The 24,893-nt window shown below is 40.5% G+C and overlaps 2 protein-coding genes across 2 annotated transcripts in view; one reads left to right on the forward strand and one right to left on the reverse strand.

The window, feature by feature from the left end:
• Window positions 1–24,893, reverse strand: part of LOC100755709 (zinc finger protein 501-like) — a 93,400-nt gene that overhangs the window by 9,959 nt on the left and 58,548 nt on the right. The window lies entirely within an intron of this gene.
• On the forward strand, window positions 6,182–20,513 carry LOC113831840 (zinc finger protein 260-like). The gene is given in 5 exon segments (XM_035449456.1): window positions 6,182–6,270; window positions 16,519–16,691; window positions 16,748–18,228; window positions 20,390–20,416; window positions 20,418–20,513. Coding segments are annotated over 5 exon segments (1,866 nt in total).

Raw genomic sequence — 24,893 nt, forward strand, 5'->3', positions numbered from 1 at the left:
ACAACATGCAGATAAACCCTCGTATACATAAATGAAATGTTACTGAAAAAAAGAAATAGAAAATTGGCATAAATCTTCAGAATTTCTCCCTATGTAATACAAACCTTCAGCGAGAGGAAAAACATAGGCAAGATGGGGCCTTCTTCCTCAAAAGAAAAGAGCAAAGTAATTAAAAGGGACATTCATTTATGCTTGAACATTGATGGCTTATGTGTAGCACCATGTCAGTACTCTCTAGAAAATTCTTACAAATATATTCCCCAGAATGCCAAATAAATGTGGATACATCTGTGTTTATGCTCCTTCTGAATATGAAACAAAGGTAAAGAAAAAATCAGAAATTCCTAAGAGATGTACCCACTGAAAATTGAACAGAATTTCAGAAGGGACTCATATATTTACAGTGTGGATACACCCCACGTCACTGTGTGACATAATGAGGCAAAAAGAGAAGCCAGAATACTGCAAACTTCATCTCCTCACAGACACAGCAACTTTCTAGAAAAGAAGCCACATATGGCTTCCAACATCTGTGCTCTCTGGGTGCTAAAATCTTTACCATTAGGGTTCAAGACAGTGAGTCATTTCTAATTCTACATTTCCATAAATTTATCAGTGATGTCAGTGAGAAGGTCCATGTACTGATCTGTCCATGTTCATAAGCCTGTTTCTGGAAAACTGAACTTTGGAGAAATATAACTGTGTGGCACATGAGACCATACTTCCTCACTATTAAAAAGAAACACAAGTCCATTTTATGTAGAAAATGGCGATCAACATATTTCTTGAGTTTCATTTACAATAGGTTGTGTTTTAGTCTTCAAGTCTAACGCCCATGGAAAGTCATCGCCTCATAGTATAAAACCAAGAGAAAATACAATGGGTCAAGTCTCAGATACATAGTTGAAAGATTTAAGGCATAACTTTAAATATAATAAAAGAAAGAAAAAACTAGCCAGTCAGTGGTGGTGTAAAGCTTTAATGTGAGCACTCGGGAGGCACAGGTCAGCAGTACTCTGTGAGTTTGAGACCAGCTGGCTAAATGAGCCAGCTCCAGGCATCCTACAAAGCCAGAGAGAAACCCTGTCTCAAAAAAAAAAACAAAAAAACCCAAAAAACAAAACAGACAAATAAGGCAAAAATAAACAATTTGAATAACATTGCCAACTAAAAGTTTAAATGTTTTCAATAATAAAAACAATTTTCAGAGATATGTGAACACGACACTGACCTGAAGAGCATTTGCAACAGAAGCATCCATTGTTCTTGTTGCTCTTCTCTAAGTTTCTCAGAGAAAACTACTGGAATTCTTGTGGATATTTCACATCCTATTGTCAAAAAGAAAAATCTGGAAAAAAAAAAAAACCCTCTATTATGGTCAATGCCACACCATATGAAAAGACCCCTCAAAGCCAAAGCACACCAGAAATCTTGTGAACATTTCTACCGCCAGGAGAAAATAGAAGGATGCACATAGAGTGACGGAAGAGAGCTCTAGAATTACCACCATAGCATAGATAGCCTGTTTGCAAACAACAGACAAAGCAAATGCTCTACTAAATTATTATAAGAGTTATTTTATGACAACCTGATGCTCTGCCAACCTTAAGTGAAGAAAAAACAAAGCAACACAACAGTAATGCCCGCTTCATGGCATCTGAAACCCACCATCAATGGAAAGACGCCAACAACACAACACTGAGAGCTGTGTCTGAGGATAAAGCGGTGGAAACTGGGCAGCTCTGGCTGCGCCCCTGGCCGCTAAGAGAACTCGCCATGGGCAACAGGTCTAGGGGGAGAGGTCCCTGGGGAGGAGGGCGAGCAAAAGAGCAAAGGCCGTCTCGGATGGGGACGGGAGAGACGGAGACCCCAGACAGAGAGCGGTCAGAGAGCAAACCAGGAGCCAGAGAGACCGGGACAGACGGACACTTTTAAGGGGTGCGCCCGGCGCCCGGGGCAGCACCCAGCTCGTGGGGTGGAAACGAGCGCACCTGGCCGCAGGGGACGAGCTGAGCCGCCGCCTCCTCCACCCCACGGGCAGCCGGCGGGAGCTGACGGGGTCCTTGTGAGCAGCTCGGGAGCACAGCCCGCTCCTCCCTCCCTCCCGGGTCCCAGCCCCGCAGCTCCTCTGACCTGGGAGCTTCCAGGGCCGCCGGGCTGCGGTTCCCGCCACTGCGCTGCTGACTGCTGACTTTCCCAGGCCGCCCCGCGAGCGCGGACACCGCGGATCCCGAGGGCTCAGGTCCCCGAGCCCCCAGCCGCGTCTTCCTCTCCCGGTTCCCGAACACGCGCCGCTGGCTCCACCAGGGAATGGAGAAGTTTCCGGTTCCTGCAGTCGGGTTCCGGTGAGAGGCTCCTCCTGGCCCCGCCCACTATGACTCGACTCAGGTTCCCTGAAACCCCCCAGCTGCTGGGTCATTTTCATAATGACTTTCATTGGGCACACTTGTTGCACTGACGTAGAAGCTGCCCAAGCGCTCACACACAGGAAATCAATCCAAAGAAATCAAACCAAACAAACCCCAAACCTAGTGGAGCATAGTCTGCTGGCGCCACTTTAATCTCAACACTCAGAATGCAGAGAAATGTTTAATTTATGCTACCAATCTTGTCTCCCTAGTGAGTTTCCGATGAGCAAAAGTCGATGGAATAAGCCCTCCACCCTAAAAAACCAACTAAAAAGTAATCAAACAAACAAAATGGTCACAAATGTGTTTAAGAAAACGGCACAAGTAGGTTTATACTAATTCTTGCAGGGAATGTAAACTACCACAATTGAGAAATCCAATCTGACTTTGTAGATATCCCAAGGGTGAATTACCATATACTTTTCCTTGCATGTAAGGCTGCAAATTTTAGGACGGAAGGAATTCAATATATTGACAAAGGGCATGTGGTAAACTTTCATTTATGGTCATTGTGAAAGATTTTAGGATTCAGGGAATAGGAAGAAAAACTTCAGTACAAGCTACATTAGAAGCCACAACCCTACATCTAACATTATACACAATGTGGAAAATTGGAAGGAGTCTGGGCACCTCAGAACAGATATGAGCATGCACTCTTCGTAAATTTACTTAGCACGCCGTACCAGTTGTTACTCAATTTTCAAAAAAAAAAAAAATTGAAAAGCATTAATGGATGTAAGACAGTAACTTATCCCAAACTGTTAGTGTCAAAAAAACTTACTTTCAATAGTTACAAATATTCTATTAGAAAGCTCTGTTGTGTTAATCTTTACAGTCAGCCATGAAACCCATGTTATAAATCAGTTGGTGATTTTCACATGAACAGGATAACAGTGAGAAAAGTGCAGACTTCTAGGACCAGCATAGTGTCTAAGAAAATCTTAGATCCCTATTGATAGTGTGAAAGGTATTGAGTACATTTGTGGGGGAGAGAGTTGTCAGTGACCTCACTCAGATGTGGAGACACCGTAACCACGACTCCTAAGGGCTGGCAACAGTTGCGCTTGACCAAGCCTCTCAGGGCGTGGTCATGGGAGGTCAGAATAGGTTCTTAAAGGGCTCCAGATTCATGGGGACCCGCTCTCTCTGGCCTCCATGCCTTGCTGCATCTGGGCTAGCTCTGGCTTATGCTTCGCTGGAGTATCTGAATAAAGGAAACCTATATCTTATTGATGGCTGGTGGATCTCTAACAGGAGATTGGTTCATCTTTCAGGTCTCAGAACAAATACCACTGACCAAAGTCTACCCTCTCTTCTACTTGGCTTTCTGTTATGGTGATAAACAGCATGACCAAAGGAGACTTCGGAAAGCAAGAGTTTATTTTACCCTACAGGTTAGAGCTCTTCACTGAGTGACACCAAGGCAGACGCCTGAAGTAGAAAAAAAAAAACACAGCAATTTGCTGCTTACTGTCTGGTTCGCTGTGGCTTGCACCGCTAGCTGCTTTTATACAGCCCAGCCCAACTGGCCGAGGGATATACTACCCACGATGCGGTCCTGCAAAAATTAACCATCAAAGTTTCCCTGTGTAACAGCTCTGGATGTCCTGTCACTTGCTCTGTAGACCAGACTGGCCTCAAACTCACAGAGGTCTGTGTGCCTCTGCCTCTGGAGCTCTAGTGTTAAAGGTATGTGCCAACACAGCCCCCTCACACCCCCTTTTTTGTTTTATTTTTCGAGACAGGGTTTCTTTTTGTAGCTTTGGAGCCTGTCCTGGCACTCGCTCTGCAGACCAGGTTGTCCTTGAACTCACATACAGAAATCTGCCTCTGTCTGGGGTTGCTGGGATTAAAGGCATGTGCCGTCAATTCCAGTGCAGTTTTCTAAAGATATTTGCGACCATTTTTTGGTTCTGTTGTTGTTTGATTGCATTTTTGTTTTGTTTTTTCTTTTGTTTCTTATTTTTTAGGATAGAGGGCTTATTACATCGCTGTAAGATCATCAGAAATTCACTTGGCAGATATGGTTAGTTGCAAATAACGTAACTCTTCATGTGGAATGTTGAGATTAAAGTGGCGCCAGCAGACCATGCTCCACTAGGTTTGGGGGTTTAGTTTGGTTTGATTTCTTTAGATTGATTTCCTGTGTGTGAGCCCTTGGGCAGCTTCTATGTCAGTGCAACAAGTGTGCCCAATGAAAGTCATTATGAAAATGATCTGCCAGTTGGCGGGTTTCATGGACTCAGAATCCAGGCTTAGGGGGCGGTGCCAGGAGGAGCCCCTCACAGGAACCAGACTGCAGGAGCTGAAGTTCCTCCATTCTCTGTTGCACTCCTGGAACCTGCTGATCCGGAGCCGTGTGCAGAGGACCCTGCTGGGAACTCGGGGACCTGCAAGGTTAACTATTTAATGAATTCATTTTTCACATCCTACAGTGTCCTCATTGCCTACAGGCATTAGCTAGTGTGCTCAGAGCCCAGGAATGGTTTTGTTTCTATACTTTTTGAGTTGATTCCCTTTGTTTTAAATGCTTTGACCTCCTTGAATACGACTCAGGTTTTTGTGTTCAGTATCTTGGGTATCATTTAAATTGCTCTCCTTAGAGGCTATAGCTGTGGCTTGTGATTTGAGCCAAGTGCTTTAATTTGTTTTAGGTGTGGGGCTTGAGGAGAAGAATTTAGGGTGTTGCGGTGCGTTGGTGGTGCACAACTTTAATCCCAGCACTTGGGAGCCAGAGGCAGACGGATCTCTGTAAGTTCAAAGCCAGCCTGGTCTCGAGAGAGAGGGACAGGATAGGCTGCAAAGCTACACAAAGAAACCCGGTCTCGCAAAACAACAAACAAACAAAAAAGTAAGGTGATTGTTGTCTTTTGCTGTGCATTTTTACCCAGGAGGCCGGTATCCCAAGATGAGAAGTCAGGCTGGAGAACTTGTGTCTGAAGAGCTCAGAACCCAGGGAGGGGTGCAGGGCAGATCCAGCTCTGGTCTAGGCTGCAGCAAACGCGGGGAGGCTGTGCAGAGCGGGTCCAGGGCGGCCTGAGCCAGAGAGAGAGGAGGGGACACCTGCCAGATCTGAGCAGTTTAGAAGAAACGTAACCGAGGGGTGGACTAGGAAAACTAAAGAGGTACAGCGCGGGTGATTGGTGGGTTTAGGCGATCACCCAGCCGGAAGGGGCGTATTGGGCGGGGCCGGGGATCCCCACCAAGGAGCCCCGCTGCAGGGACAGGAAATCCCTCCATTCCCGGTTGGACCTGGGGAGCCGCGCGCTGCAGAGCCGGGTGCGGAGGACGCGGCGGGTCCGCGGGGACCTGAGCCCTCGGGATCCGCGGTGTCCGCGCTCGCGGGGCGGCCTGGGAAAGTCAGCAGTCAGCAGCGCAGTGGCGGGAACCGCAGCCCGGCGGCCCTGGAAGCTCCCAGGTCAGAGGAGCTGCGGGGCTGGGACCCGGGAGGGAGGGAGGAGCGGGCTGTGCTCCCGAGCTGCTCACAAGGACCCCGTCAGCTCCCGCCGGCTGCCCGTGGGGTGGAGGAGGCGGCGGCTCAGCTCGTCCCCTGCGGCCAGGTGCGCTCGTTTCCACCCCACGAGCTGGGTGCTGCCCCGGGCGCCGGGCGCACCCCTTAAAAGTGTCCGTCTGTCCCGGTCTCTCTGGCTCCTGGTTTGCTCTCTGACCGCTCTCTGTCTGGGGTCTCCGTCTCTCCCGTCCCCATCCGAGACGGCCTTTGCTCTTTTGCTCGCCCTCCTCCCCAGGGACCTCTCCCCCTAGACCTGTTGCCCATGGCGAGTTCTCTTAGCGGCCAGGGGCGCAGCCAGAGCTGCCCAGTTTCCACCGCTTTATCCTCAGACACAGCTCTCAGTGTTGTGTTGTTGGCGTCTTTCCATTGATGGTGGGTTTGAGATGCCACGAAGGGGGCATTACTGTGTGTTGCTTTGTTTTTTCTTCACTTAAGGTTGGCAGAGCATCAGGTTGTCATAAAATAACTCTTATAATAATTTAGTAGAGCATTTGCTTTGTCTGTTGTTTGCAAACAGGCTATCTATGCTATGGTGGTAATTCTAGAGCTCTCTTCCGTCACTCTATATGCATCCTTACATTTTCTCGTGGCAGTAGAAATTTTCACAAGATTTCTGGTGTGCTTTGGCTCTGAGGAGTCTTTTCTGTATGGTGTGGCATTGACCATCACAGAGTTGTATTTTTTCAGATTTCTATTATTGACAATAGAATGTGAAATACCAACAAGAATTGCAGTATTTTTCTCTGAGAAACTTAGAGAAGAGCAACAAGAAAAATGGATGCTTCTGTGGCAAGTGCTCCCCAGGTCAGTGTCATGTCTACATTTCGCTGAAAATTGTTTTGATTATTGAAAATATTTAACCTTTTAATTGTGTTCCCCTGGCAATGTTATTCAAAGTGTTTATTTTTGTCTTATTTATCTGTTTTCTTTTTCTTTTGTCTATTTTATTTTTCGAATAAGGGTTTCTCTGTGCCTTTGTAGGCTGCTTTAACTCGCTCTTGTAAACAGGCTGGTCTCAAACTCACAGAGAACTGCCTGCCTGTGCCTCCTGAGTGCTCAGAATAAAGTTGTGCACCACTACTGCCTGGCTCGTTTTTTTCTTTTTTTGTATTGAAGGTTATGTGTTTAAATCTTTCAACTATGTAACTGAGAAGACCCATTCTATTTTGTCTTGGGTTTATGCTATGAGGCTATGAATTACAATGGACTTTAGACTTGACTAAAACACAAGCTATTGAAAATGAAACTCAAGAAATATATCAGTGGCCATATTCTATATACAATGGACTTGTGTTCCTTTTTCATAGTGAGGAAGGATGGTCTCATGTGCCACACAGTTCCATTTCTGGAATGTTCAGTTTTCCAGAAACAGACTTATGAGCATGGACAGAGCAGTACATGTACCTTCTTACTGACATCACTGAGGAATTTATAGAAAAGTACAATTAGAAAAGACTCACTGTCTTGAACCCTAATGGTAAAGGTTTTAGGACCCAGGGAGCACAGATGATGGAAGCAATATGTGACTTCTCTTGCTAGAGATTGCTGTGTCTGTGAGGAGAAGTTTGTAGTATTCAGGTTTCTCTTTTTTGCCTCATGATGTCACACAGTGATGTGGGGTGTATTCACACTGTAAATGTATGAGTCCTTTTTGAAATTCTATTCAAAACTCAGTGGGAAGCTCTCTTAGGAATTTCTGATTATTTCTTTACCGTTGTTTCATTTTCAGACGGGGCATAAGCACAGCTGTATCCACATTTGTATGGCATTATGGGGAATGTATTTGTAAGAATTTTCTAGAGAGTACTTTCCTGGTGCAATATATAAGCCATCAATTTTGAAGCATAAATGAATGTCCCTTTTATTTACTTTACTCTTTTTTTTTTTTTTTTTTTTTTTTGAGGAAGAAGGTACCCTATAGCCTATGTTTTTCCTCTCGATGAAGGTTTGTATTCCACAGGGAGAAATTCTGAAGAGTTATGCCAATGTTTCTATTTCTTTCTTTTCTTTTTAATCTTGCTGTTCTTATTTTTTTGTTGTTTTAAGATTTTATTTATTATGTATACAACATTCTGCTTCCATGTATATCTGCACACCAGAAGAGGGCACCAGATCTCCTAAGGGATGGTTGTGAGCCATCCATGTGGTTGCTGGGAATTGAACTCAGGACTTTTGAAAGAACAGTCAGTGCTCTTAACCTCTGAGCCATCTCTTCTGCACTCTATTTCTATTTTTTTTCTTTTTAATTTATTTATTAGTTCTAGTTAGGGAACAAGCTTGTTTCACATGTAAGTCCCTTCTCCCTCTCCCTCCCCTCAACCGCATTCCTCTTCCCCTACCCCCATCCTATCCCCCACCCCATGCACCCTCCACTCCCCAGGTAGGGTAGGGCCCTCAATGGGGGCTCTGCAAAGTCCACCAAATCTTCCTGTGCTGGTCCTGGCCCCTTCCCCATGTGTCCATGGCCAGAGTGTAACCCTTCATATGGGATGGGCTCTCAAAGTCCCTTCTTACACCAGGGAAAAATACTAATCCACTACCAGAGTCTCCTTGGAGTGTAGAGGCCTCCTTATTGACATCCATGTTCAGGGGTCTGGATCAGTCTTGTACTGGCCTCCCAGACAGCTTCTGGGGTCGATGTGCTCTCCCTTGTTCAGGTCAACTGTTCCTGTGGGTTTCTCCAACCTGGTACACACCCCTTCGTTCTTCATTCCTCCCTCTCTTCAACTAAATTCCCGATTTCAGCTCAGTGTATATCTGTGGATGTCTGTCTCTGCTTCCATCAGCCACTGGATGAGGGCTCTAAGATGGCATAAAGAGAAGTCATCAATCTCATTTTAGGGGAAGGGCTTTAAGGTTATCCTCTCCACCATTGCCTGGATTGTCAGATCGTGTCGTCCTTGTAGGTCTCTGGAGATCTCCCTGGTTCCAGATCTCTTCTCAGACCTATAGTGGCTCCCTCTAATATGGTATCTCTCATCCTGCTCTCTCTCCTCTATTCTTGTCCCAAATCAATATTTCTGCCCCTCCATTTCCTCTCCTCTACTCCTCTTCTCTTGCTCTTATTGTAGCAGCTCCCTCTCCCCTACCCTCATGCTCCCAATTAGCTCAGGAGTTCATGTCACTTCCCATTCCTGGGGTCCATTTATCCCTTAGAGTCCTTCATTTTTCCTAGTTTATTTGATGAAGAGGATTAGAGTTTGCTAATCCTTTGCTCTATGTCTAAAATTCATATATGAGTGAGTACATACCATGCTTGTCTTTTTGTGACTGGGTTACCTCACTCAGGATAGTTTCTTCTAGTTCCACCCATCCATCTTCCAATCCATCCAATTTCAAGATTCCATTTTTTCCCACTGAGTAGTACTCCATTGTATAAATGTACCACATTTTCTCAATCCATTCTTCAGTTGAGAGGCATCTAGGTTGCTTCCAGGTTCTGGCTATTACAAACAATGCTGCTATGAACATGGTTGAACATATGTCCTTGTAGTATGGACATGCAGTATTTGGGTATATACCCAAGAGAGGAATGGCTGGATCTTGAGGTAGACTGATTCCCATTTTTCTGTCCAACTGCCATACTGATTTCCAAAGTGGTCTTACAAGTTCACACTCCCACCAGCAATGGAGGAGTGTTCCTTTTTCTCCACATCCTCTCCAGTATAGATTGTCATTGGTATTTTTGATTTTAGCCATTCTGACAGGTGTGAGGTGGTATCTCAGAGTTGTTTTGAGTTGCATTTCTCTGATGGCCAAGGATTTTGAGCACTTTCTTAAGTGTCTTTCAGCCATTTCAGATTCCTCTGTTGAGAATTCCCTGTTTAGTTCTGCACCCCACTTTTTAATTTCATTGTTTGGTGTTTTGGTGGCTAGCTTAGTGAGTTCCTTATATATTTTGGAAATCAGCCTTCTGTTAGTTGTGGGATCGGTGAACATCTTTTCCCATTCTGTGGTGGTCGTTTTGTCTTACTGACTGTGTCCTTTGCCTTGCAGAAGCTTCTCAGTTTCAGGAGGTCCCATTTATTAATTGCAGACCTCAATGTCTGTGCTACTGGCATAATGTTCAGGAAGTGGTCTCCTGTGCCAATTTGTTCAAGGGTAATTCCCACTTTCTCTTCTAGAAGATTCAGTGTGTCTGGATTTATGGAGAGATCTTTGATCCATTTGCACTTAAGTTTTGTGCATGGTGACAGGTATGGATCTATCTGCAATTTTCTGTATGTCCGAATCCAGTTGTCTGCAAATAGTGAAAGTTTGACTTCATTCTTTCTAATTTGTATCCCTTTGATGCCTTTTCTTGTCTTCTTGCTCTAGCTAGAACTTCAAGTACAATATTGAAGAGATATGGAGAGAGTGGACAGCCTTGTCTTGTTCCTGACTTTAGAGGAAACGCTTTGAGTTTCTCTCCATTTACTTTGATGTTGGCTGTTGGTTTGGTGTATATTGCGTTTATCATGTTTAGATATGTTCCTGTTATTCCTGTTCTCTCCAAGATCTTTATCATGAAGGGATGTTGGATTTTTTCAAAGACTTTTTCAGCATCTAGTGAGATGATCAAGTGGTTTTTCTTTTTCAGTTTGTTTATATGGTGGATTACATTGATGGATTTTCATATGTTGAACCATTCTTGCATCCCTGGGATGAAGCCTACTTGATCATGTTGGATGATTTTTCTGATATGTTCTTGGATTCGGTTTGCCAATATTTTATTGAGTATTTTAGCATCAATGTTCATGAGTGATATCGGTCTGTAATTCTCTTTCTTAGTCTTATCTTTGTGTGGCTTGGGTATCAAAGTGATTGTAGCCTCGTAGAAAGAGTTTGGCAATATCCCATCTGTTCTATTGTGCGGTACAGTTTGAGGAGTACTGGAATTAGCTCTTGTTTGAATTTCTGGTAGAATTCTGCAGTGAAGCCATCTGGCCCTGGGCTTTGTTTGGTTGGGAGGCTTTTGATGACTGCTTCTATTTCATTGGGGGTTATAGGTCAATTTAAACTGTTTATCTGATCTTGATTTAATTTTGGTAAGTGATATTTATCCAGAAAGCTGTCCATTTCCTTTAGATTTTCCAATTTTGTGGAGTACAGGTTTTCAAAGTATGACCTGAAGATTCTCTGGATTTCCTCAGTGTCCATTGTTATATCCCTGTTTTCATTTCTGATCTTGTTAGTTAGCATGCTCTCTCTCTGCCTTTTGGTTAGTTTGGCTAGAGGTGTGTCTATCTTATTGATCTTCTCAAAGAACCAACTCTTTGTTTCATTGATTCTTTGTACTGTTTTCCTAGTTTCTACTTTGTTGATTTCGGCTCTCAGGTTGATTATTTCCTGGTGTAACTCCTCCTTGGTGTGTTTGCTTCTTTTTGCTCTAAAGCTTTCAGTTCTGTCAATTCTCTAATGTGACTTTCCTCCAGTTTCTTCATGTGGGCACTTACTGTTATGAACTTCCCTCTTAGCACTGCTTTCAGAGTGTCCCATAAGTTTGGGTATGTTGTGTCTACATTCTCATTAAATTCTAGGAAGTCTTTAATTTCTTTTTTTATTTCTTCCTCATCCCAGGAATGGTGCCATTGGCTGTTATTCAACTTCCATGCAAATGTAGGTTTTCTGCAATTCGTATTGCTGTTGAATTCTAGCTTTAATGCATGGTGGTCTGATAAGATAAGTGGGTTATTTCAGTTCTTTTGTAATTGTGGAGGTTTGCATTGCTGCCAACTATGTGGTCAATTTTTGAGAAGGTTCCATGTGACGCTGAGAAGAAGGTACATTCTTTTGTGTTTGGATGGAATTTTCTATAGATATCTGTTAAACCCAGTTGGGTCATAACTTCTGTCATATACTGTCTTTGCTAAGTTTCTGTCTGGTGGTCCTGTCTAGTGGTGTAAGGGGGGTGTGGAAGTCTCCTACTATAAGTCTGTGTGGTTTTATGTGTGGTTTGAGCTTTAGTAATGTTTCTTTTACAAATGTGGGTGCTTTCGTGTTTGGGGCATAGATGTTCAGGATTGAGACTTCATCTTGATGTACTTTTCCTGTGAAATGCCCTTTTTCATCTCTTTTGATTGCTTTTAGTTTAAAGTCTAATTTGTTAGATATTAGGATTGCTACAACAGCCTGTTTCTTGAGCCAATTTGATTGGAAAATTTTTTTCCCATCCTTTTACTCTGAGGTATCGCCTGTCTTTGAAATTGAGGTGTGTTTCTTGTAAACAGCAGAAGGATGGATTCTGTCTTCGTATCCATTCTGTTAGTGTATATCTTTTTATGGCTATCACCATTGACATTTAGGGATATTAATGTCCATTGTTCATTGGTTTTCTTTGTTTTGGATTTATTGTTGGTGGTGTCATTGCATGTGGCTTTCACCCTCCTGTTTCTTTTTGTGTTTGGTAAAATTAGATTATCTATTGCCAGTGTTTTTGTGAGTGTAGTTATGTTCGTTGGGTTGGAGTTTTCCTTCTAGAACCTTCTGTAGTGCAGGATTTGTGGATATGTATTGTTTAAATCTGTTTTTGTCATGGAATATCTTGTTTTCTCCATCTATAGTGATTGAAAGTTTTGCTGGGTACAGTAGCTCCATCAGTGCTTGTAGAGTATCTATCCAAGACCTTCTGGCTTTCAGAGTTTCCATTGAGAAGTCGGGTGTGATTCTGATTGGTTTGCCTTTATATGTTACTTGGCCTTTTTCCTTTGCTGCTCTTAATATTTTCTCTGTAGATTTGGTGTTTTGATTATTATGTGTCGGGGGGACTTCTTTTTGTGGTCCACTCTGTTTGTTGTCCTGTAAGCTTCTTGTACTTTCATAGGCATATGCTTCCATAGGTTGGGGAAGTTTTCTTCTATGATTTTCTTGAATATGTTTTCTGTACTTTTGAGCAGTGTTTCTTCACCTTCTTCTACACCTATTATTCTTCAGTTTGGTCTTTTTACGGTGTCCCTTATTTCTTCGATATTTTGTGTTAGGGATTTGTTGGACTTGAGGTTTTCTTTGGTTGATGAATGTATATCCTCTAGCGAGTCTTCAATAGCTGAGATTCTCTCCTTCATCTCTTGAATTCTATTGGTTATACTCACATCTTTAGTTCCTGATCATTTATCCAGCCTTTCCATTTCCAGCATGGTCTCATTCTGTGTTTTCTTTATTGTGTCTATTTCAGCTTTCATGCTTTGAACTGTTTCATGAACTTCCTTCACTTGTTTGGATGTTTTTTCTTGGTTTTCTTTAGATTCTTTGAGAGATTTGTTTATTTCTTGAATTTTTTGGTTTGTCTTTTCCTCCATTTCATGTAATCTTTTGTTTGCTTTTTCTTCTATTTCTTTAAGGGATTTTCTTGTTTCCTCTTTAAAGGTTCTATCATCTTGCTGAGATAGTTTTTAAAGTCTTTCTCTTCTTCATGCTCTGTGTTGGGCTTTTCAGATCTTGCTGGAGTGGAGTCCCTAGATTCTGGTGGTGTCATATTGGTCTTTCTGTTGTTGAGTGAAATCTTATTCTGTCTTCTTCCCATATCTCCATTTAGTGGGTGCAGGTGGGGTCTCTCTATCTCCTCTTGTGACACAGTGGTGTGTGGGGGCCAGGAAAGGGCCCTCTATTTCTTTTTTACCACATCATATCATTTATGTATATTAGGGTTTGTCTGCATATTGTTATGTACACTGCATGATTCATTATGCCCCTGGAATCCTGAGGTCAGCACCAGACACTTGGCACTGAAGTCAAACATTGTAGTTATTGCCATGTGTTCACAGAGAATGTTATATAACACTGTGTATTCTGTTTTTTTCAAAGAAATAAAGGAGTAATCATAAATGATCCCTAGCTATGCTAAAATCCTGTCAGATGAATTAGCTCAGATACTGACCAATATTTTTGAAATTAAGAGGTTTTAATTTTCCTTTCAGTGAATCTCATGAGCAATAACATACTTCATGGTTGTAATTATTCCTCATGTTATAGCTTTACAAAGTATTTGATTTTATGTGTTCTTTGGAGCATTGGATATATGCAGTGGGTTTGTACTCCTTAGTCTCAAGAAAAAACTGAATTTAGTTCATCCATGGATTTTCATTCCATATCCATTATAGTTAAATTTTATTTTATGTGTTCCCATATGTTTGCCAGAAAGTATGTGTACTCTGTAGGACTCTTGCCTACAAGGTGCAGCATTGAATCTCAAGCATCTGAGATTAAATCCTGTTTTTTAGTGCCATGATTGTGATGGGAATCTAACGACATTTTCAAGGACTAGAAGACATTATAGACTGAAAGCTAGAGACAAATTTTTCAAATTTTGTGATTGTGACAAATATTTTATGCTACTCACCTGTTAGAAAATATCAGAATATTCATGGAGGAGAGAGACCCAATGGATGTAAGCAATGTACTATGTCTTCCTATGAATTGTCTTTGAAAGATTAGCAGTGCAGACTCTTTCAAAACACTCATATCCTTTCAAAATTGTCATGCCTCATCTATGTCACAAACATCTCTCTAATTCATTATGTCTCTATTACTCAAGAAATCATTTTGTGAAGCAGTGCATGGTAATTAGGTAATTTTCCATTGCAGGGTCTGTTATCATTCAGGGATGTGTCTGTGGACCTCTCACAGGAGGAATGGGAATGTCTAGACTGTGTTCAGAGGGCTTTGTACACGGATGTAATGTTGGAGAATTACAGCAATCTACTTTTTGTGGGTAAGAGGTCTCTTCTCATAGTATACCTTATTCATTCTTTTTTTTTTTTTTTTAATTTTCCTACTTTGTGTACCAGTAAACTGTGAAACTAGAAAATGCCAGAAATGAGGGAAATATTAGTTACTAACATAACTTTTTAATGTTGCTTCATTTACTTTTTTGTGTTCTCTAGAAGAGTAAAGATTGTTTTATTCTATATGATCTCTATAGCCCTCCTATCTAATATACAAAAAAACATTTCAATGTTCAAACAAATATTAACTTGTTACAGCAGGAAAATGTACTGTAATACTTATTATAATTACAAAATTTTAATATTGTTGCTCGATTTTACTCTCCACCTATTTCTTTTGTTGAAATTGAAAAAGGTTTTAGAAGCAGGGCTGTTGGTTATGAGAATGTTGTTTTGTCTAGTAATTTGTTTTGAGATATGATTGCTATATTTAATACTGGCATAGCATGATTTTAGTATTTCCATTTTGGAGATTGAAGTCAGAATAAATGGTTATGTCTATGCAAATCTGGGTTATGAATTCATTTTGTATGATTCTATCTCAAAAACAGATGATATTGGCAATCATTCTTTATATCATCCTTCCTAGAGCTTCTTTCTCATGTTCTTTCCTTTCCAAATACCTATGCATCTTACTAGCTGCAAAGGACAGTAAACACTGTGATAAGAATGAAAAGAGTATACACCAGAATACACTAGGTCCTCTACATATGCATGACAGTTGTTTACTTTGGTCTTCTTGTGGGAATCCTAGCAGTGTGATCAATGACTTGCCCTAATACTTTGGTTGCTATTGGGAAACTATTCTTCAGAGTTGGTTGCTTCTCACAGCCTTAATACAAAGGGAGGAACTGAGATATACCCCAACTCATAATGCCATGCTTTGTTGACAGCCATGTGAGGCCTGCCTCTTTTAGAACACATACAGAGGAGGATTTGATTGGGGCCCAATGGGGAGTCACGGAGAGGGAACAAGAAGAGAGTAAGGAAGGGAAACTGTAGAAGGATATCAAATCAATGGAAAAAAATTGAAAAAGAGAATAAGTAGGCTAGTATTTGTCCCTGTGATTTGCTGTAGATCTGATTGGAGATTCTTTTTTTAATGTTTTTTTCTTAGTATTTTTCTTATTTAAATTAGAAAAAAGCTTGTTTTACTTGTAAACCCAGTTCCCTCTCCCTCAGCTATTCCCCTGCCCCCCATTCAACCCCTATTCAATGCCCTTTCTGCTCCCCAGGGAGGGGGAGGCCTTCCATGTTGGATCTTCAATGTCTGTCTCATCATTTGGAGCATGGCTTAGGCCCTCCCCCTTGTGTCTAGGATGAGACAGCATCCCTCTATGTGGAATGGGCTCCCAAAGTCCATTCCTATGCTAGGGATAAATACTGATCTACTACCAGAGGTCCCATAGATTGCCGAGGCCTCCTCACTGACCTCCACGTTTGCGGGTTCTGCATCTGTCCTATGCTGGTTTCCCAGCTATCGGTCTGGGCTCCATTAGCTCCCCCTTTTTCACGTCAGCCTATTCTGTGGGTTTGACCAGTCTCATGTTCGACTTCTGTGTTGGGATATTCAGATCTTGCTAGTGTAGAGCCCTTAGACTCTGGTAGCATCATATTGTTTTTTCTGTTGTTGGATGTGCTCTTACATTATTGTCTTCTCATCCCTTCTTCCAGTTGGTGCAGTTGGGGTCTCTTCCTCCTCTTGTGGGTGCAGGTCCAAGATTCTCTTCTGATGGGCACAAGAAGGTCCAATACTCTAATGGGTCTCACAGTGGGTATAGGTGTGTCTGAGGCACTCCCTCTCCCAGTGGGCAGGAGCGGGACTAGAAAAGCGATGTTAGCAGACTTGAGGTTGCTTGTTCCTCTGGGGGCGAGTCATCCTGCCTGCATTCCCCAGGTCAGAAGATCCCGGAGTGGGCAATCAGAAGTCGGGCCTGACACAGGGGCCCAAGTTCCAAATTGGAGATTCTTATGAGCATCCATTTATTGATTGTGAAACAGAAAAGTCCTCTGTTAACAGTGCTATCCCTGAAAGTTACCAGTTCACATGTCTTGGAAACCTAAAATCAGGTATTGATACTGTTACATATTAATTGTTATGATTCACAATTGTACTAATTTTTCAGAGAACCATCGAATATGTGGTAAACATGAGAAAGTCTTGCACCAATGCACAAACTATTGTATCCATGGTAATGAAAATATTCAAAAGAAGACTAATACATATAATGAGCCTGGCAATGTGATTCAAGAATCTTACCAATATTCACCTTATGATATAAGTGATACTGCTGAAAATTACGAGTGCAGATTTTATAGCTACAGAGGAGCTTCTGATGAAACCCTAAACCTCAACAGACACAAAATTGGGAATGCTGAGGAAGAACCTAGCAAATATAAAGACTGTGGAAACTTTTTGTATTTGTGTTCCATCATTAGTGAAAATCAAAGAATTCACACAGGAATGGAAGTCTACAAAACTACAAATTATGATACATCATTTGAGTCTAATACAGAAATCAAACTGAAGGAAACTGATTGCAGAAAGCATCCTCATCAATGCATGCAATGTGGAAAACTTTTCAAGACTCACTCAAGCCTTATTACACATCAGAGATCCCATACTAGAGAGAAGCCCTATAAGTGTACAAAATGTAATAAATCATTTCTGCATTTTTCACAACTCAATGTACATTACAAAATCTGTTGTAGAGAAAATCCCTACAAATGTACAGAATGTGGTAAGGGCTTTTATTATTTATCAATGTTTCAAAGACATTTCAGGATTCACACAGGAGAGAAACCTTACAAATGTAGTGAATGTGAAAAGGCTTTTAATGTGAAATCTAATCTTAGAGTTCATCAGAGAACCCACAAAAGAGTGAAACCTTACAAATACAGTGAATGTAACAAATCCTTAATCACAGACGGCATTCTTAGAACTCAGGGAATCCACACAGGAGAGAAACCTTACAAATGTAGTGAATGTGAAAAGTCATTTTCCAAGAAAGACTATCTTAGAAATCATCAGAGAATCCACACAGGAGAGAAACCTTACAAATGTAATGAATGTGACAAATCATTTTCCATGAAAGACTATCTTAAAAATCATCAGAGAATCCACACAGGAGAGAAACCTTACAAATGCGGTGAATGTGACAAATCATTTTCCAGGAAAGACTATCTTAGAAATCATCAGAGAATCCACACAGGAGAGAAACCTTACAAATGCAATGAATGTGACAAGTATTTTACTGACAAATCCAATCATACAGCTCATCAGAGAGTCCACACAGGAGAGAAACCTTACAAATGTAGTGAATGTGAAAAGGCTTTTAACATGAAATCTAATCTTAGAGTTCATCAGAGAATCCACACAAGAGAGAAACCTTACAAATACAGTGAATGTAACAAATCCTAAATCACAGACGGCATTCTTAGAACTCCTCAGGGAATCCACACAGGAGAGAAACCTTACAAATGTAGTCAATGTGAAAAGTCATTTTCCAGGAAAGACTCGTTTAGAACTCATCAGAGAATCCACACAAGAGAGAAACCTTACAAATGCAGTGAATGTGACAAATCCTTAACCACAAAACTGTTGTCAGTGAGCGGGATGACTCCATGCCCCAAGGTTTCCAGAGAAAGAGGGAAACCTGCCGCCCCAGCCTGCCCTGTCGGGCTGCTGAGAGGCATTGGAGCAGCTTCCATAGGCTCCCGGCATCCCAGCGCTCTTGGGCATTGGACTCGGCACTATCGAGATGATAAGGACAGATCCAGATAAAGAAAAACCTCTAAAAGTTTACACTACATTTAAAAATATATGTAGGGTGTGAGAGAAAAATAACAGGAGAAAATAGAGTAGCCAGTTGTGGTGGTGCCGGTAGGATTTACTAAAGGAAACAGAGACAGGTAGATTTGCAGAGAGAAACCCTGTCTCAGGAAAAAAAAATAAAGTAATAAAAAAGCCACATACAGATGGAAAATACACAGAGAATCTGGATACTATATGCCATATTGTTGTCTTTAAATTGTTTGATTGCCGAGGAAAGAATTACTGCTACTAAAATATATTTGGTTATAAATTCTGCTAAATTAATGCAACTTATACATTTTTTAAAAAATGCTCTAACTTCAGAATTTGAGTGTAAGGACAGGCTACTTAGAAATAAAGGTTTTGCTTGTATTTCCACAGAAAATCAAAAGCTGTGCATTCCTTACAGACTAATATGGTTTGATCAAGCTAGACCCCCTGAAGCTGAGACGATACAGCCTTACAGACTACAAAAACAAGGACTTGGTCAGGTTTCTATGTTTTATCATGATCCCTATGGTATATGAACATTGTCCCCAATCAGCAGGAAGCAGTTTAGAAAGAACGACACCCATATTCCCAAATACTGTTTATAAATGTTTGTTTTCATTTAAATGGGGTTAGTTATAATGATAATGAACATAGTCAATTTTTTAAAGAAAGAAAAAGGGAAATGGGATATAGGAATGAATACTTTGCATTGGTATAGATTTTCATTTATTGATACAACTTTAAGGTCAATTTTATGATATGTATATGTCTCCTCTTGTTTAGGTATTGTGTTTATACAGATCTTTTAAAATAATATACATAATTAAATACAGGTTATATAGTTACCTATAATAGTCAGAACTTATAATTAGGTTAGCTTTTCTAGATATAGAGATGTATTTGAGATGGTTAGGTATTCTTCAAACCTTTCAAAGACCGACAGAAATATGGCATTTAAACGGTTTAGGGTTTTTCTTGGCAGTAAGACACAACTGCTCCTGGCACACTAATTACGTCAGAAAGGAGGATGGGCATCGAAGAAACTCGTTATGGAGTTTGCTTTCAACATGGCAAGATTAGCCATTTGGGCAAGAAACTGCTCTTGCCTGGACTGTTTGTTGCTGAATAAACTAGACATGCAGGACCCACAAGAAAATGACTGCTAAACTTACAAAACAAGACAGTACTGAAGGGTTCCTGTTAAAATGGAGAAGTGTGCCAGACACACTATGGCCTATAAGCTGAAGATGGATGCCCCAACTTTACAGAGGAACTCTGGGTGACTGTCCAGGTAGCGAGATGTCTCTGTCAATTCTAGAGTTTATATATTATCCTTCTATGATCTTTGATAGAGTTAAAGACAGAGAGTTATGGTTATAGTTTTCTTCAGTTATTATAAAAGATAAGTTATCCTTTTATTTTAGACAGAAAAGAGATGATGGGGAAGACCTTCTGTGTATGTTTATCTGATTGTTAAATAAAATACTGTTTGATCAATGAAATGGCAAGTTAGGTAGGACTAGGAGTCAAAGAGGATTCTGGGAAATGTAGAGAAGTGGTGATCCAGGCAGGAAGTGACATAGCAAGAGACTCATTTTCTTTTCCCCTCTGCTCCTGCTCCAGCTGCACGATGTGATCCACCGGCAAGGAGGGACGCCAATAAGGTGTCCGATAAGTCTTATAAAATATATAGATTTATGATAATTAAGACTGAGCTAGCAGATGAGAATCCTAGTCATTGGCCAAGCTGCATTGTACCTAATACAAGTTTCTGTGTATTCATTTGGGTTTAACTTGGGTGGGCAGCCGGCGTAAAGCTCACATGTCGCCGTGGGGCTCGGTGGCTTTTGGCGGAAAGATTTATCGTAACACAAAACGAACTTTTAGAACTCATCAGAGAATCTGTACAGGCGAGAAACATTACAAATTTAGTGGAAGTGACAGATCCTTTTACAGGAAATAGGAATTGAGAATTCATCATAGAATCCACAACAGGAGAGAAACCTCACAAATGTAAAGAATGTCACGAATACGTATCCATGAAAGACAATCTTAGAACTCATTGGAGAGTTCACACAGGAAAATAACATTACAAATGTTGTGAATGTAACAAATCATTTGCCAGAAAATGCCATCTTAGAACTCATCAGAGAAAACACGTATTAGATAAAATTTAGAAATGCAGCAAGCTTGCGAAATGCTTTACTGTTGTTTTGAAATCTTAGAATAGGTTTTGGAATATTTGAGCATACTTTCAGACCCGAATTGGAAGAATATTAACCATGCTTAAGCATAGCCATAGTGAGTACTAATGAGTATGAATACTGATAGACACACAGGAAGGAGTAGGGAGTGACTTGAGCCTTTGAGGTTTTCTGGTTTGAGATTGTTGAAGAGACACTCTCTTGCTGGGTCTCTGGCAAAAAAGGAAGGCAATTTCGTTGGTTCTTGACATCTCTGAACTAGCAGGTTTTCAACCCAGCATCTGACTCCCTAATCATCTTAGAATACATTAGAAAATTTCATTTGGGGAGAAACCTTACAAGTATCTTTATCTTAGTTTTTGTTTTACTGCTCTGAAGAGACACCTTGACCAGTGCAATGCTTTAAAAGGAAAACATTTAATTTCCTTTCAGAAGAAAATTAAATCTGAAATTTAGTCCATTATCGTCATGGTGGGAAACACTGACATGCAGGCAGACACTGTGCTAGAAAAGTAGCTGACACGTGGACTACATTTCGATCCTCGGGAAGCAGGACGTGAACTGTGTGCTAGTTGTGGCTTGAACACTTAGGAGAACTGCCTTGATGGTGACATACTAATTACAATGCCACACCTACGTAAACAATGGTATTCCTCCTAATAGTGCCATTCCCTATGGGTGAAGCATTTAAACATGAGCCCTTGGGGGCTATACATATTCAAACCACCATAGTAGCCAACATAAGTAACATTTTGTCTAAAAATCATTCTGATATCACATCCAAATATTCATATAGGAGTGGGTCGTTTGAAATGTGATATACACGCAAAAGTCTTTCACTGCTTTTCAGGGCTAAGAACTTTTGAAAATTCACTTTGGGGAGAAAAGTTTCCTTGGGAAGAAATTGGTATGTCCTTAAACAAGCTATATTCTTAGACTCTTGGGACTCCACACTAGACAACTATTATAAGCATGAAAAATTTGTGAAAGACTTTAAGTTATTTTGAAATATTATAGAGACAATTTTCATTAAAACTTTATTTGTTCAACTTCAAATACTTGATGATGAAGAAGAAATGCTGCCACCTGAAGTATGTGGTGTTGTGTAAGTGTCCTGGGGACAGAGGGATCCATTCTGAAGGACAGATGATTTTAGCAGGAAATACAGCACTCAAAAGAACTTCAAGAAATCTCCAAACCCAACACTTACCTCACATGAAGAAACTGAGAGAAGTCATGCTCCTTAGAAGATTTTGAGCATTAAGATAGGATTCTCTTTCACTTAAAGCTGTGCCTACAGGTGTGCCCTATCCTCCAGGTGTGCATTATTCTTAAGCTATGTCACATTCTGGTGTTGAATGCTGTGGTAGCAACTGTGTTGGAGTCCCTTATGCTCTGATAAGCAACTGCTTCCCCATGTATCTGAAATCAATTCCAATAAAGCTCTTTGGTTCAAAATGTTGAACTTCATTCTGTTTACAGTTTGTAGATGGGGTGATTAGATGAATATGCACGTTGCAACTCCCCAGGAATTGTATTTCATAACCACGTGCCAAACTCACATTGATTCTCCAAATTTGTTGCAAAGAGGAACTTGATTATAGCATAGCAGTTCTCAACCTGAGGTCCATGACTTCTTGGAATTAAAACAACCTTTCACAGGGATCCTAAGATCAATGAAAACATGTTTTTTCAATGCTCTTGGGAATTGAGATTCAGGTGTCAGCAATACCGGGAAAGCTGCATACCCCAGCATGGGGTGCAAGCTCCTTATAAAGGAAAAAACTGCAGATCAGCATATAGGCAAGGGGCACAAAGTGATTGATTACAAAGTATGATCTCATGATTGAATGGTCACCCAGGTGTGACCTGCTTTTCTACAAAGGAAAAACTACAGAATGTACCCTGGAGAGTTCCCAATTGTCTGTTGGCCAGGTGTGACCCAAAAAGGATTGGGTCTGCCCTCTGCTTGGAGCCTACTTCTTTGTGCTGGCCCGTGGGAAAACTTTTCTGTCAGCAAACTAAAATCTTTCATTTCCCCCATTTCTTTTTGTGAGGTTTTAATCCCAAATCTTATGGTCCTTCTTGTTGTTTAAGAGCCTGAATGGCTGGGTAATAACTAGGGCATGGGTAATGGACAAGGGTTTCCCGCATGTAAGGGAGTTCTTTTTGACTTAGCATTTTAACCAAGAAAATGGGCAATGTATTCTTTCCTATGCTATTTTCTGCTGACTTTTGGATGAAGTTAGGCACCCAAGAAGGCTGAAATGCTAGTCAAACACACACACACACAAAAAAAAGAAGTTAGGTAATGGTGAATCCATCAGGAGCTTTTGGTTGGCAGACTCTGTTGCAGAGATAGGGGGTGTCCATATCACCTGGACTGGTTCACATCCACAGCAACTCTAGGACTCGCAGGCTTTAGGAGCAGGCTGTAGTCAGCAACTGATATTTGTCTGCCAGAAGTGGAAATGTGTTGAGACATGTTTAAACTGGGAAGTTAAAACTTATATATCTTATTAGAACTCTTAGACCCATATTTTTATGATCAAGAAGGACAGGGGTTCCAAGACCAGGGAGAAAATCTCATCCTCAGGAACAAATACATGGGATAGCAAAAGTTGTACTTATCTGGAGTTCTTTTTTATCTGTGAGAAGTGGACCCAACATTTATGACTTTTGATCCTCTGAAGCCTATATGAAATTTATTACATAATAGGACATAGAAGTTGTAGACATTTTATCATTATCTGTATTGAAATCTACATTGCAGAAAAAAGCAGATATTGGGTGTTTGTAGAACGGCAGAAATATATTTATGTCTTTGAGTTCTAGCAAAAACTATAAATTTGGGTTAGAAGCTTGTACATTTCTCTTGAACTTATGACTGAACAGCAGGTAGTTGCTTTTATCAGCTTATCAGAATTTTATTAAATGAGCTATTAAGCTGGCTATAGTTTAACAATTAATACTATCAGAGATCTGAGAAGGATAAATTTTTTAGAGTTTTTGAATCTAATAAGAATGACAGGGTCCAGTCCATATAAAGTTAGCCATATCCAAGTTTCAGTAGTGTTGGGGGCAGAAGTAAATCTTTGCCAGGTCTATAAAGTGAGAGTTTTTTTTCCCTGTGTAACAGGGACATGGAAAAGACTGACCTTACTTTGTCTAGGCAAAGGTGGTGCAATCAATTCTCCAGTGTCCTGTAGCCTATCCATAGTCTGAGCCTGGTCCTGCCTGTCAGCAGGTGTAGCATCTGAACATCATGCACATTGGTCAGCATTGTCACAATCCATGGAGCCCCATAATCTTTTTTAGAGACCTTGGGTCATTGTCAGGATCTGGAATTATCTCTCTGATATTATAAATTTTTTAGTTAACATTTTAAATGCCATATTCTGCAGATCTCTGTAGTATTAGAAGTCTGCCTAGGTAAATCTGCCAACTTGTTAATTTATAAGAATGGCTAGTAACTTGTATTTTTAACATCTTATAACAGGTTAGCAGCTTTTATAAAACTAAGACTTTATATTGTCAGGTTTACCTTTATCAATGTAAACATCTGACATATAGGTGGTCCTAAGCTACCTTTATAAAAGAGTTTTGTTTTTAAAATTCTAAAGAATTGAGACCCATGGGCTTAGCAGTTATTTTAAGCCCTTTGTTAAACTTAGGTCATTGTCTTAATGTACCATAAGAAATAAACAGCTCAATTTTTTATTAACATAATGGAATTTATGGCTGTGATCTTAAATTTTAGCTCTTTTGATTTAAGCATAAATATTAATAATATAACAGAAGCATAAATATCTTATAACCTTATAAATTTGAACAATTAAAAATCTTTTAATGTCTTTTTGTAAGAATATGAAAAATAAGCACCCTTGATGTGTTTAAAATTATTATCATCTGGGTAACTATTAAATTTATGTTGTCAATTCTTAGTGTTTCTACTTTTAACATTTTGACAGATTTAACCATGAAACAGTTTTAATATCTTTATTAAAAAGATAGCTGAATTTCTGATAAACCAAATTTAATGACTAGAGCACAGAGATAAATTCTGAGCTTTGTTCATAAATGACTGGCTGTTGTTAGCATTAGACAGCAAAATAATTTAAACTATTTTTGTTTTGCCTTATAATAAAATTCATCTTTATACCAGAAAACATACATAGAACTTTCTAACAAGTATACAGAATTAATTTTTAAAACTTTTAAATAGAATTAACCTGGTGTGGTCAAAAGTTTTAACCCGTATTA

The sequence above is a fragment of the Cricetulus griseus genome, chromosome 9 (assembly GCF_003668045.3).
Source record: "Cricetulus griseus strain 17A/GY chromosome 9, alternate assembly CriGri-PICRH-1.0, whole genome shotgun sequence".
Lineage (NCBI taxonomy): Eukaryota > Metazoa > Chordata > Mammalia > Rodentia > Cricetidae > Cricetulus > Cricetulus griseus.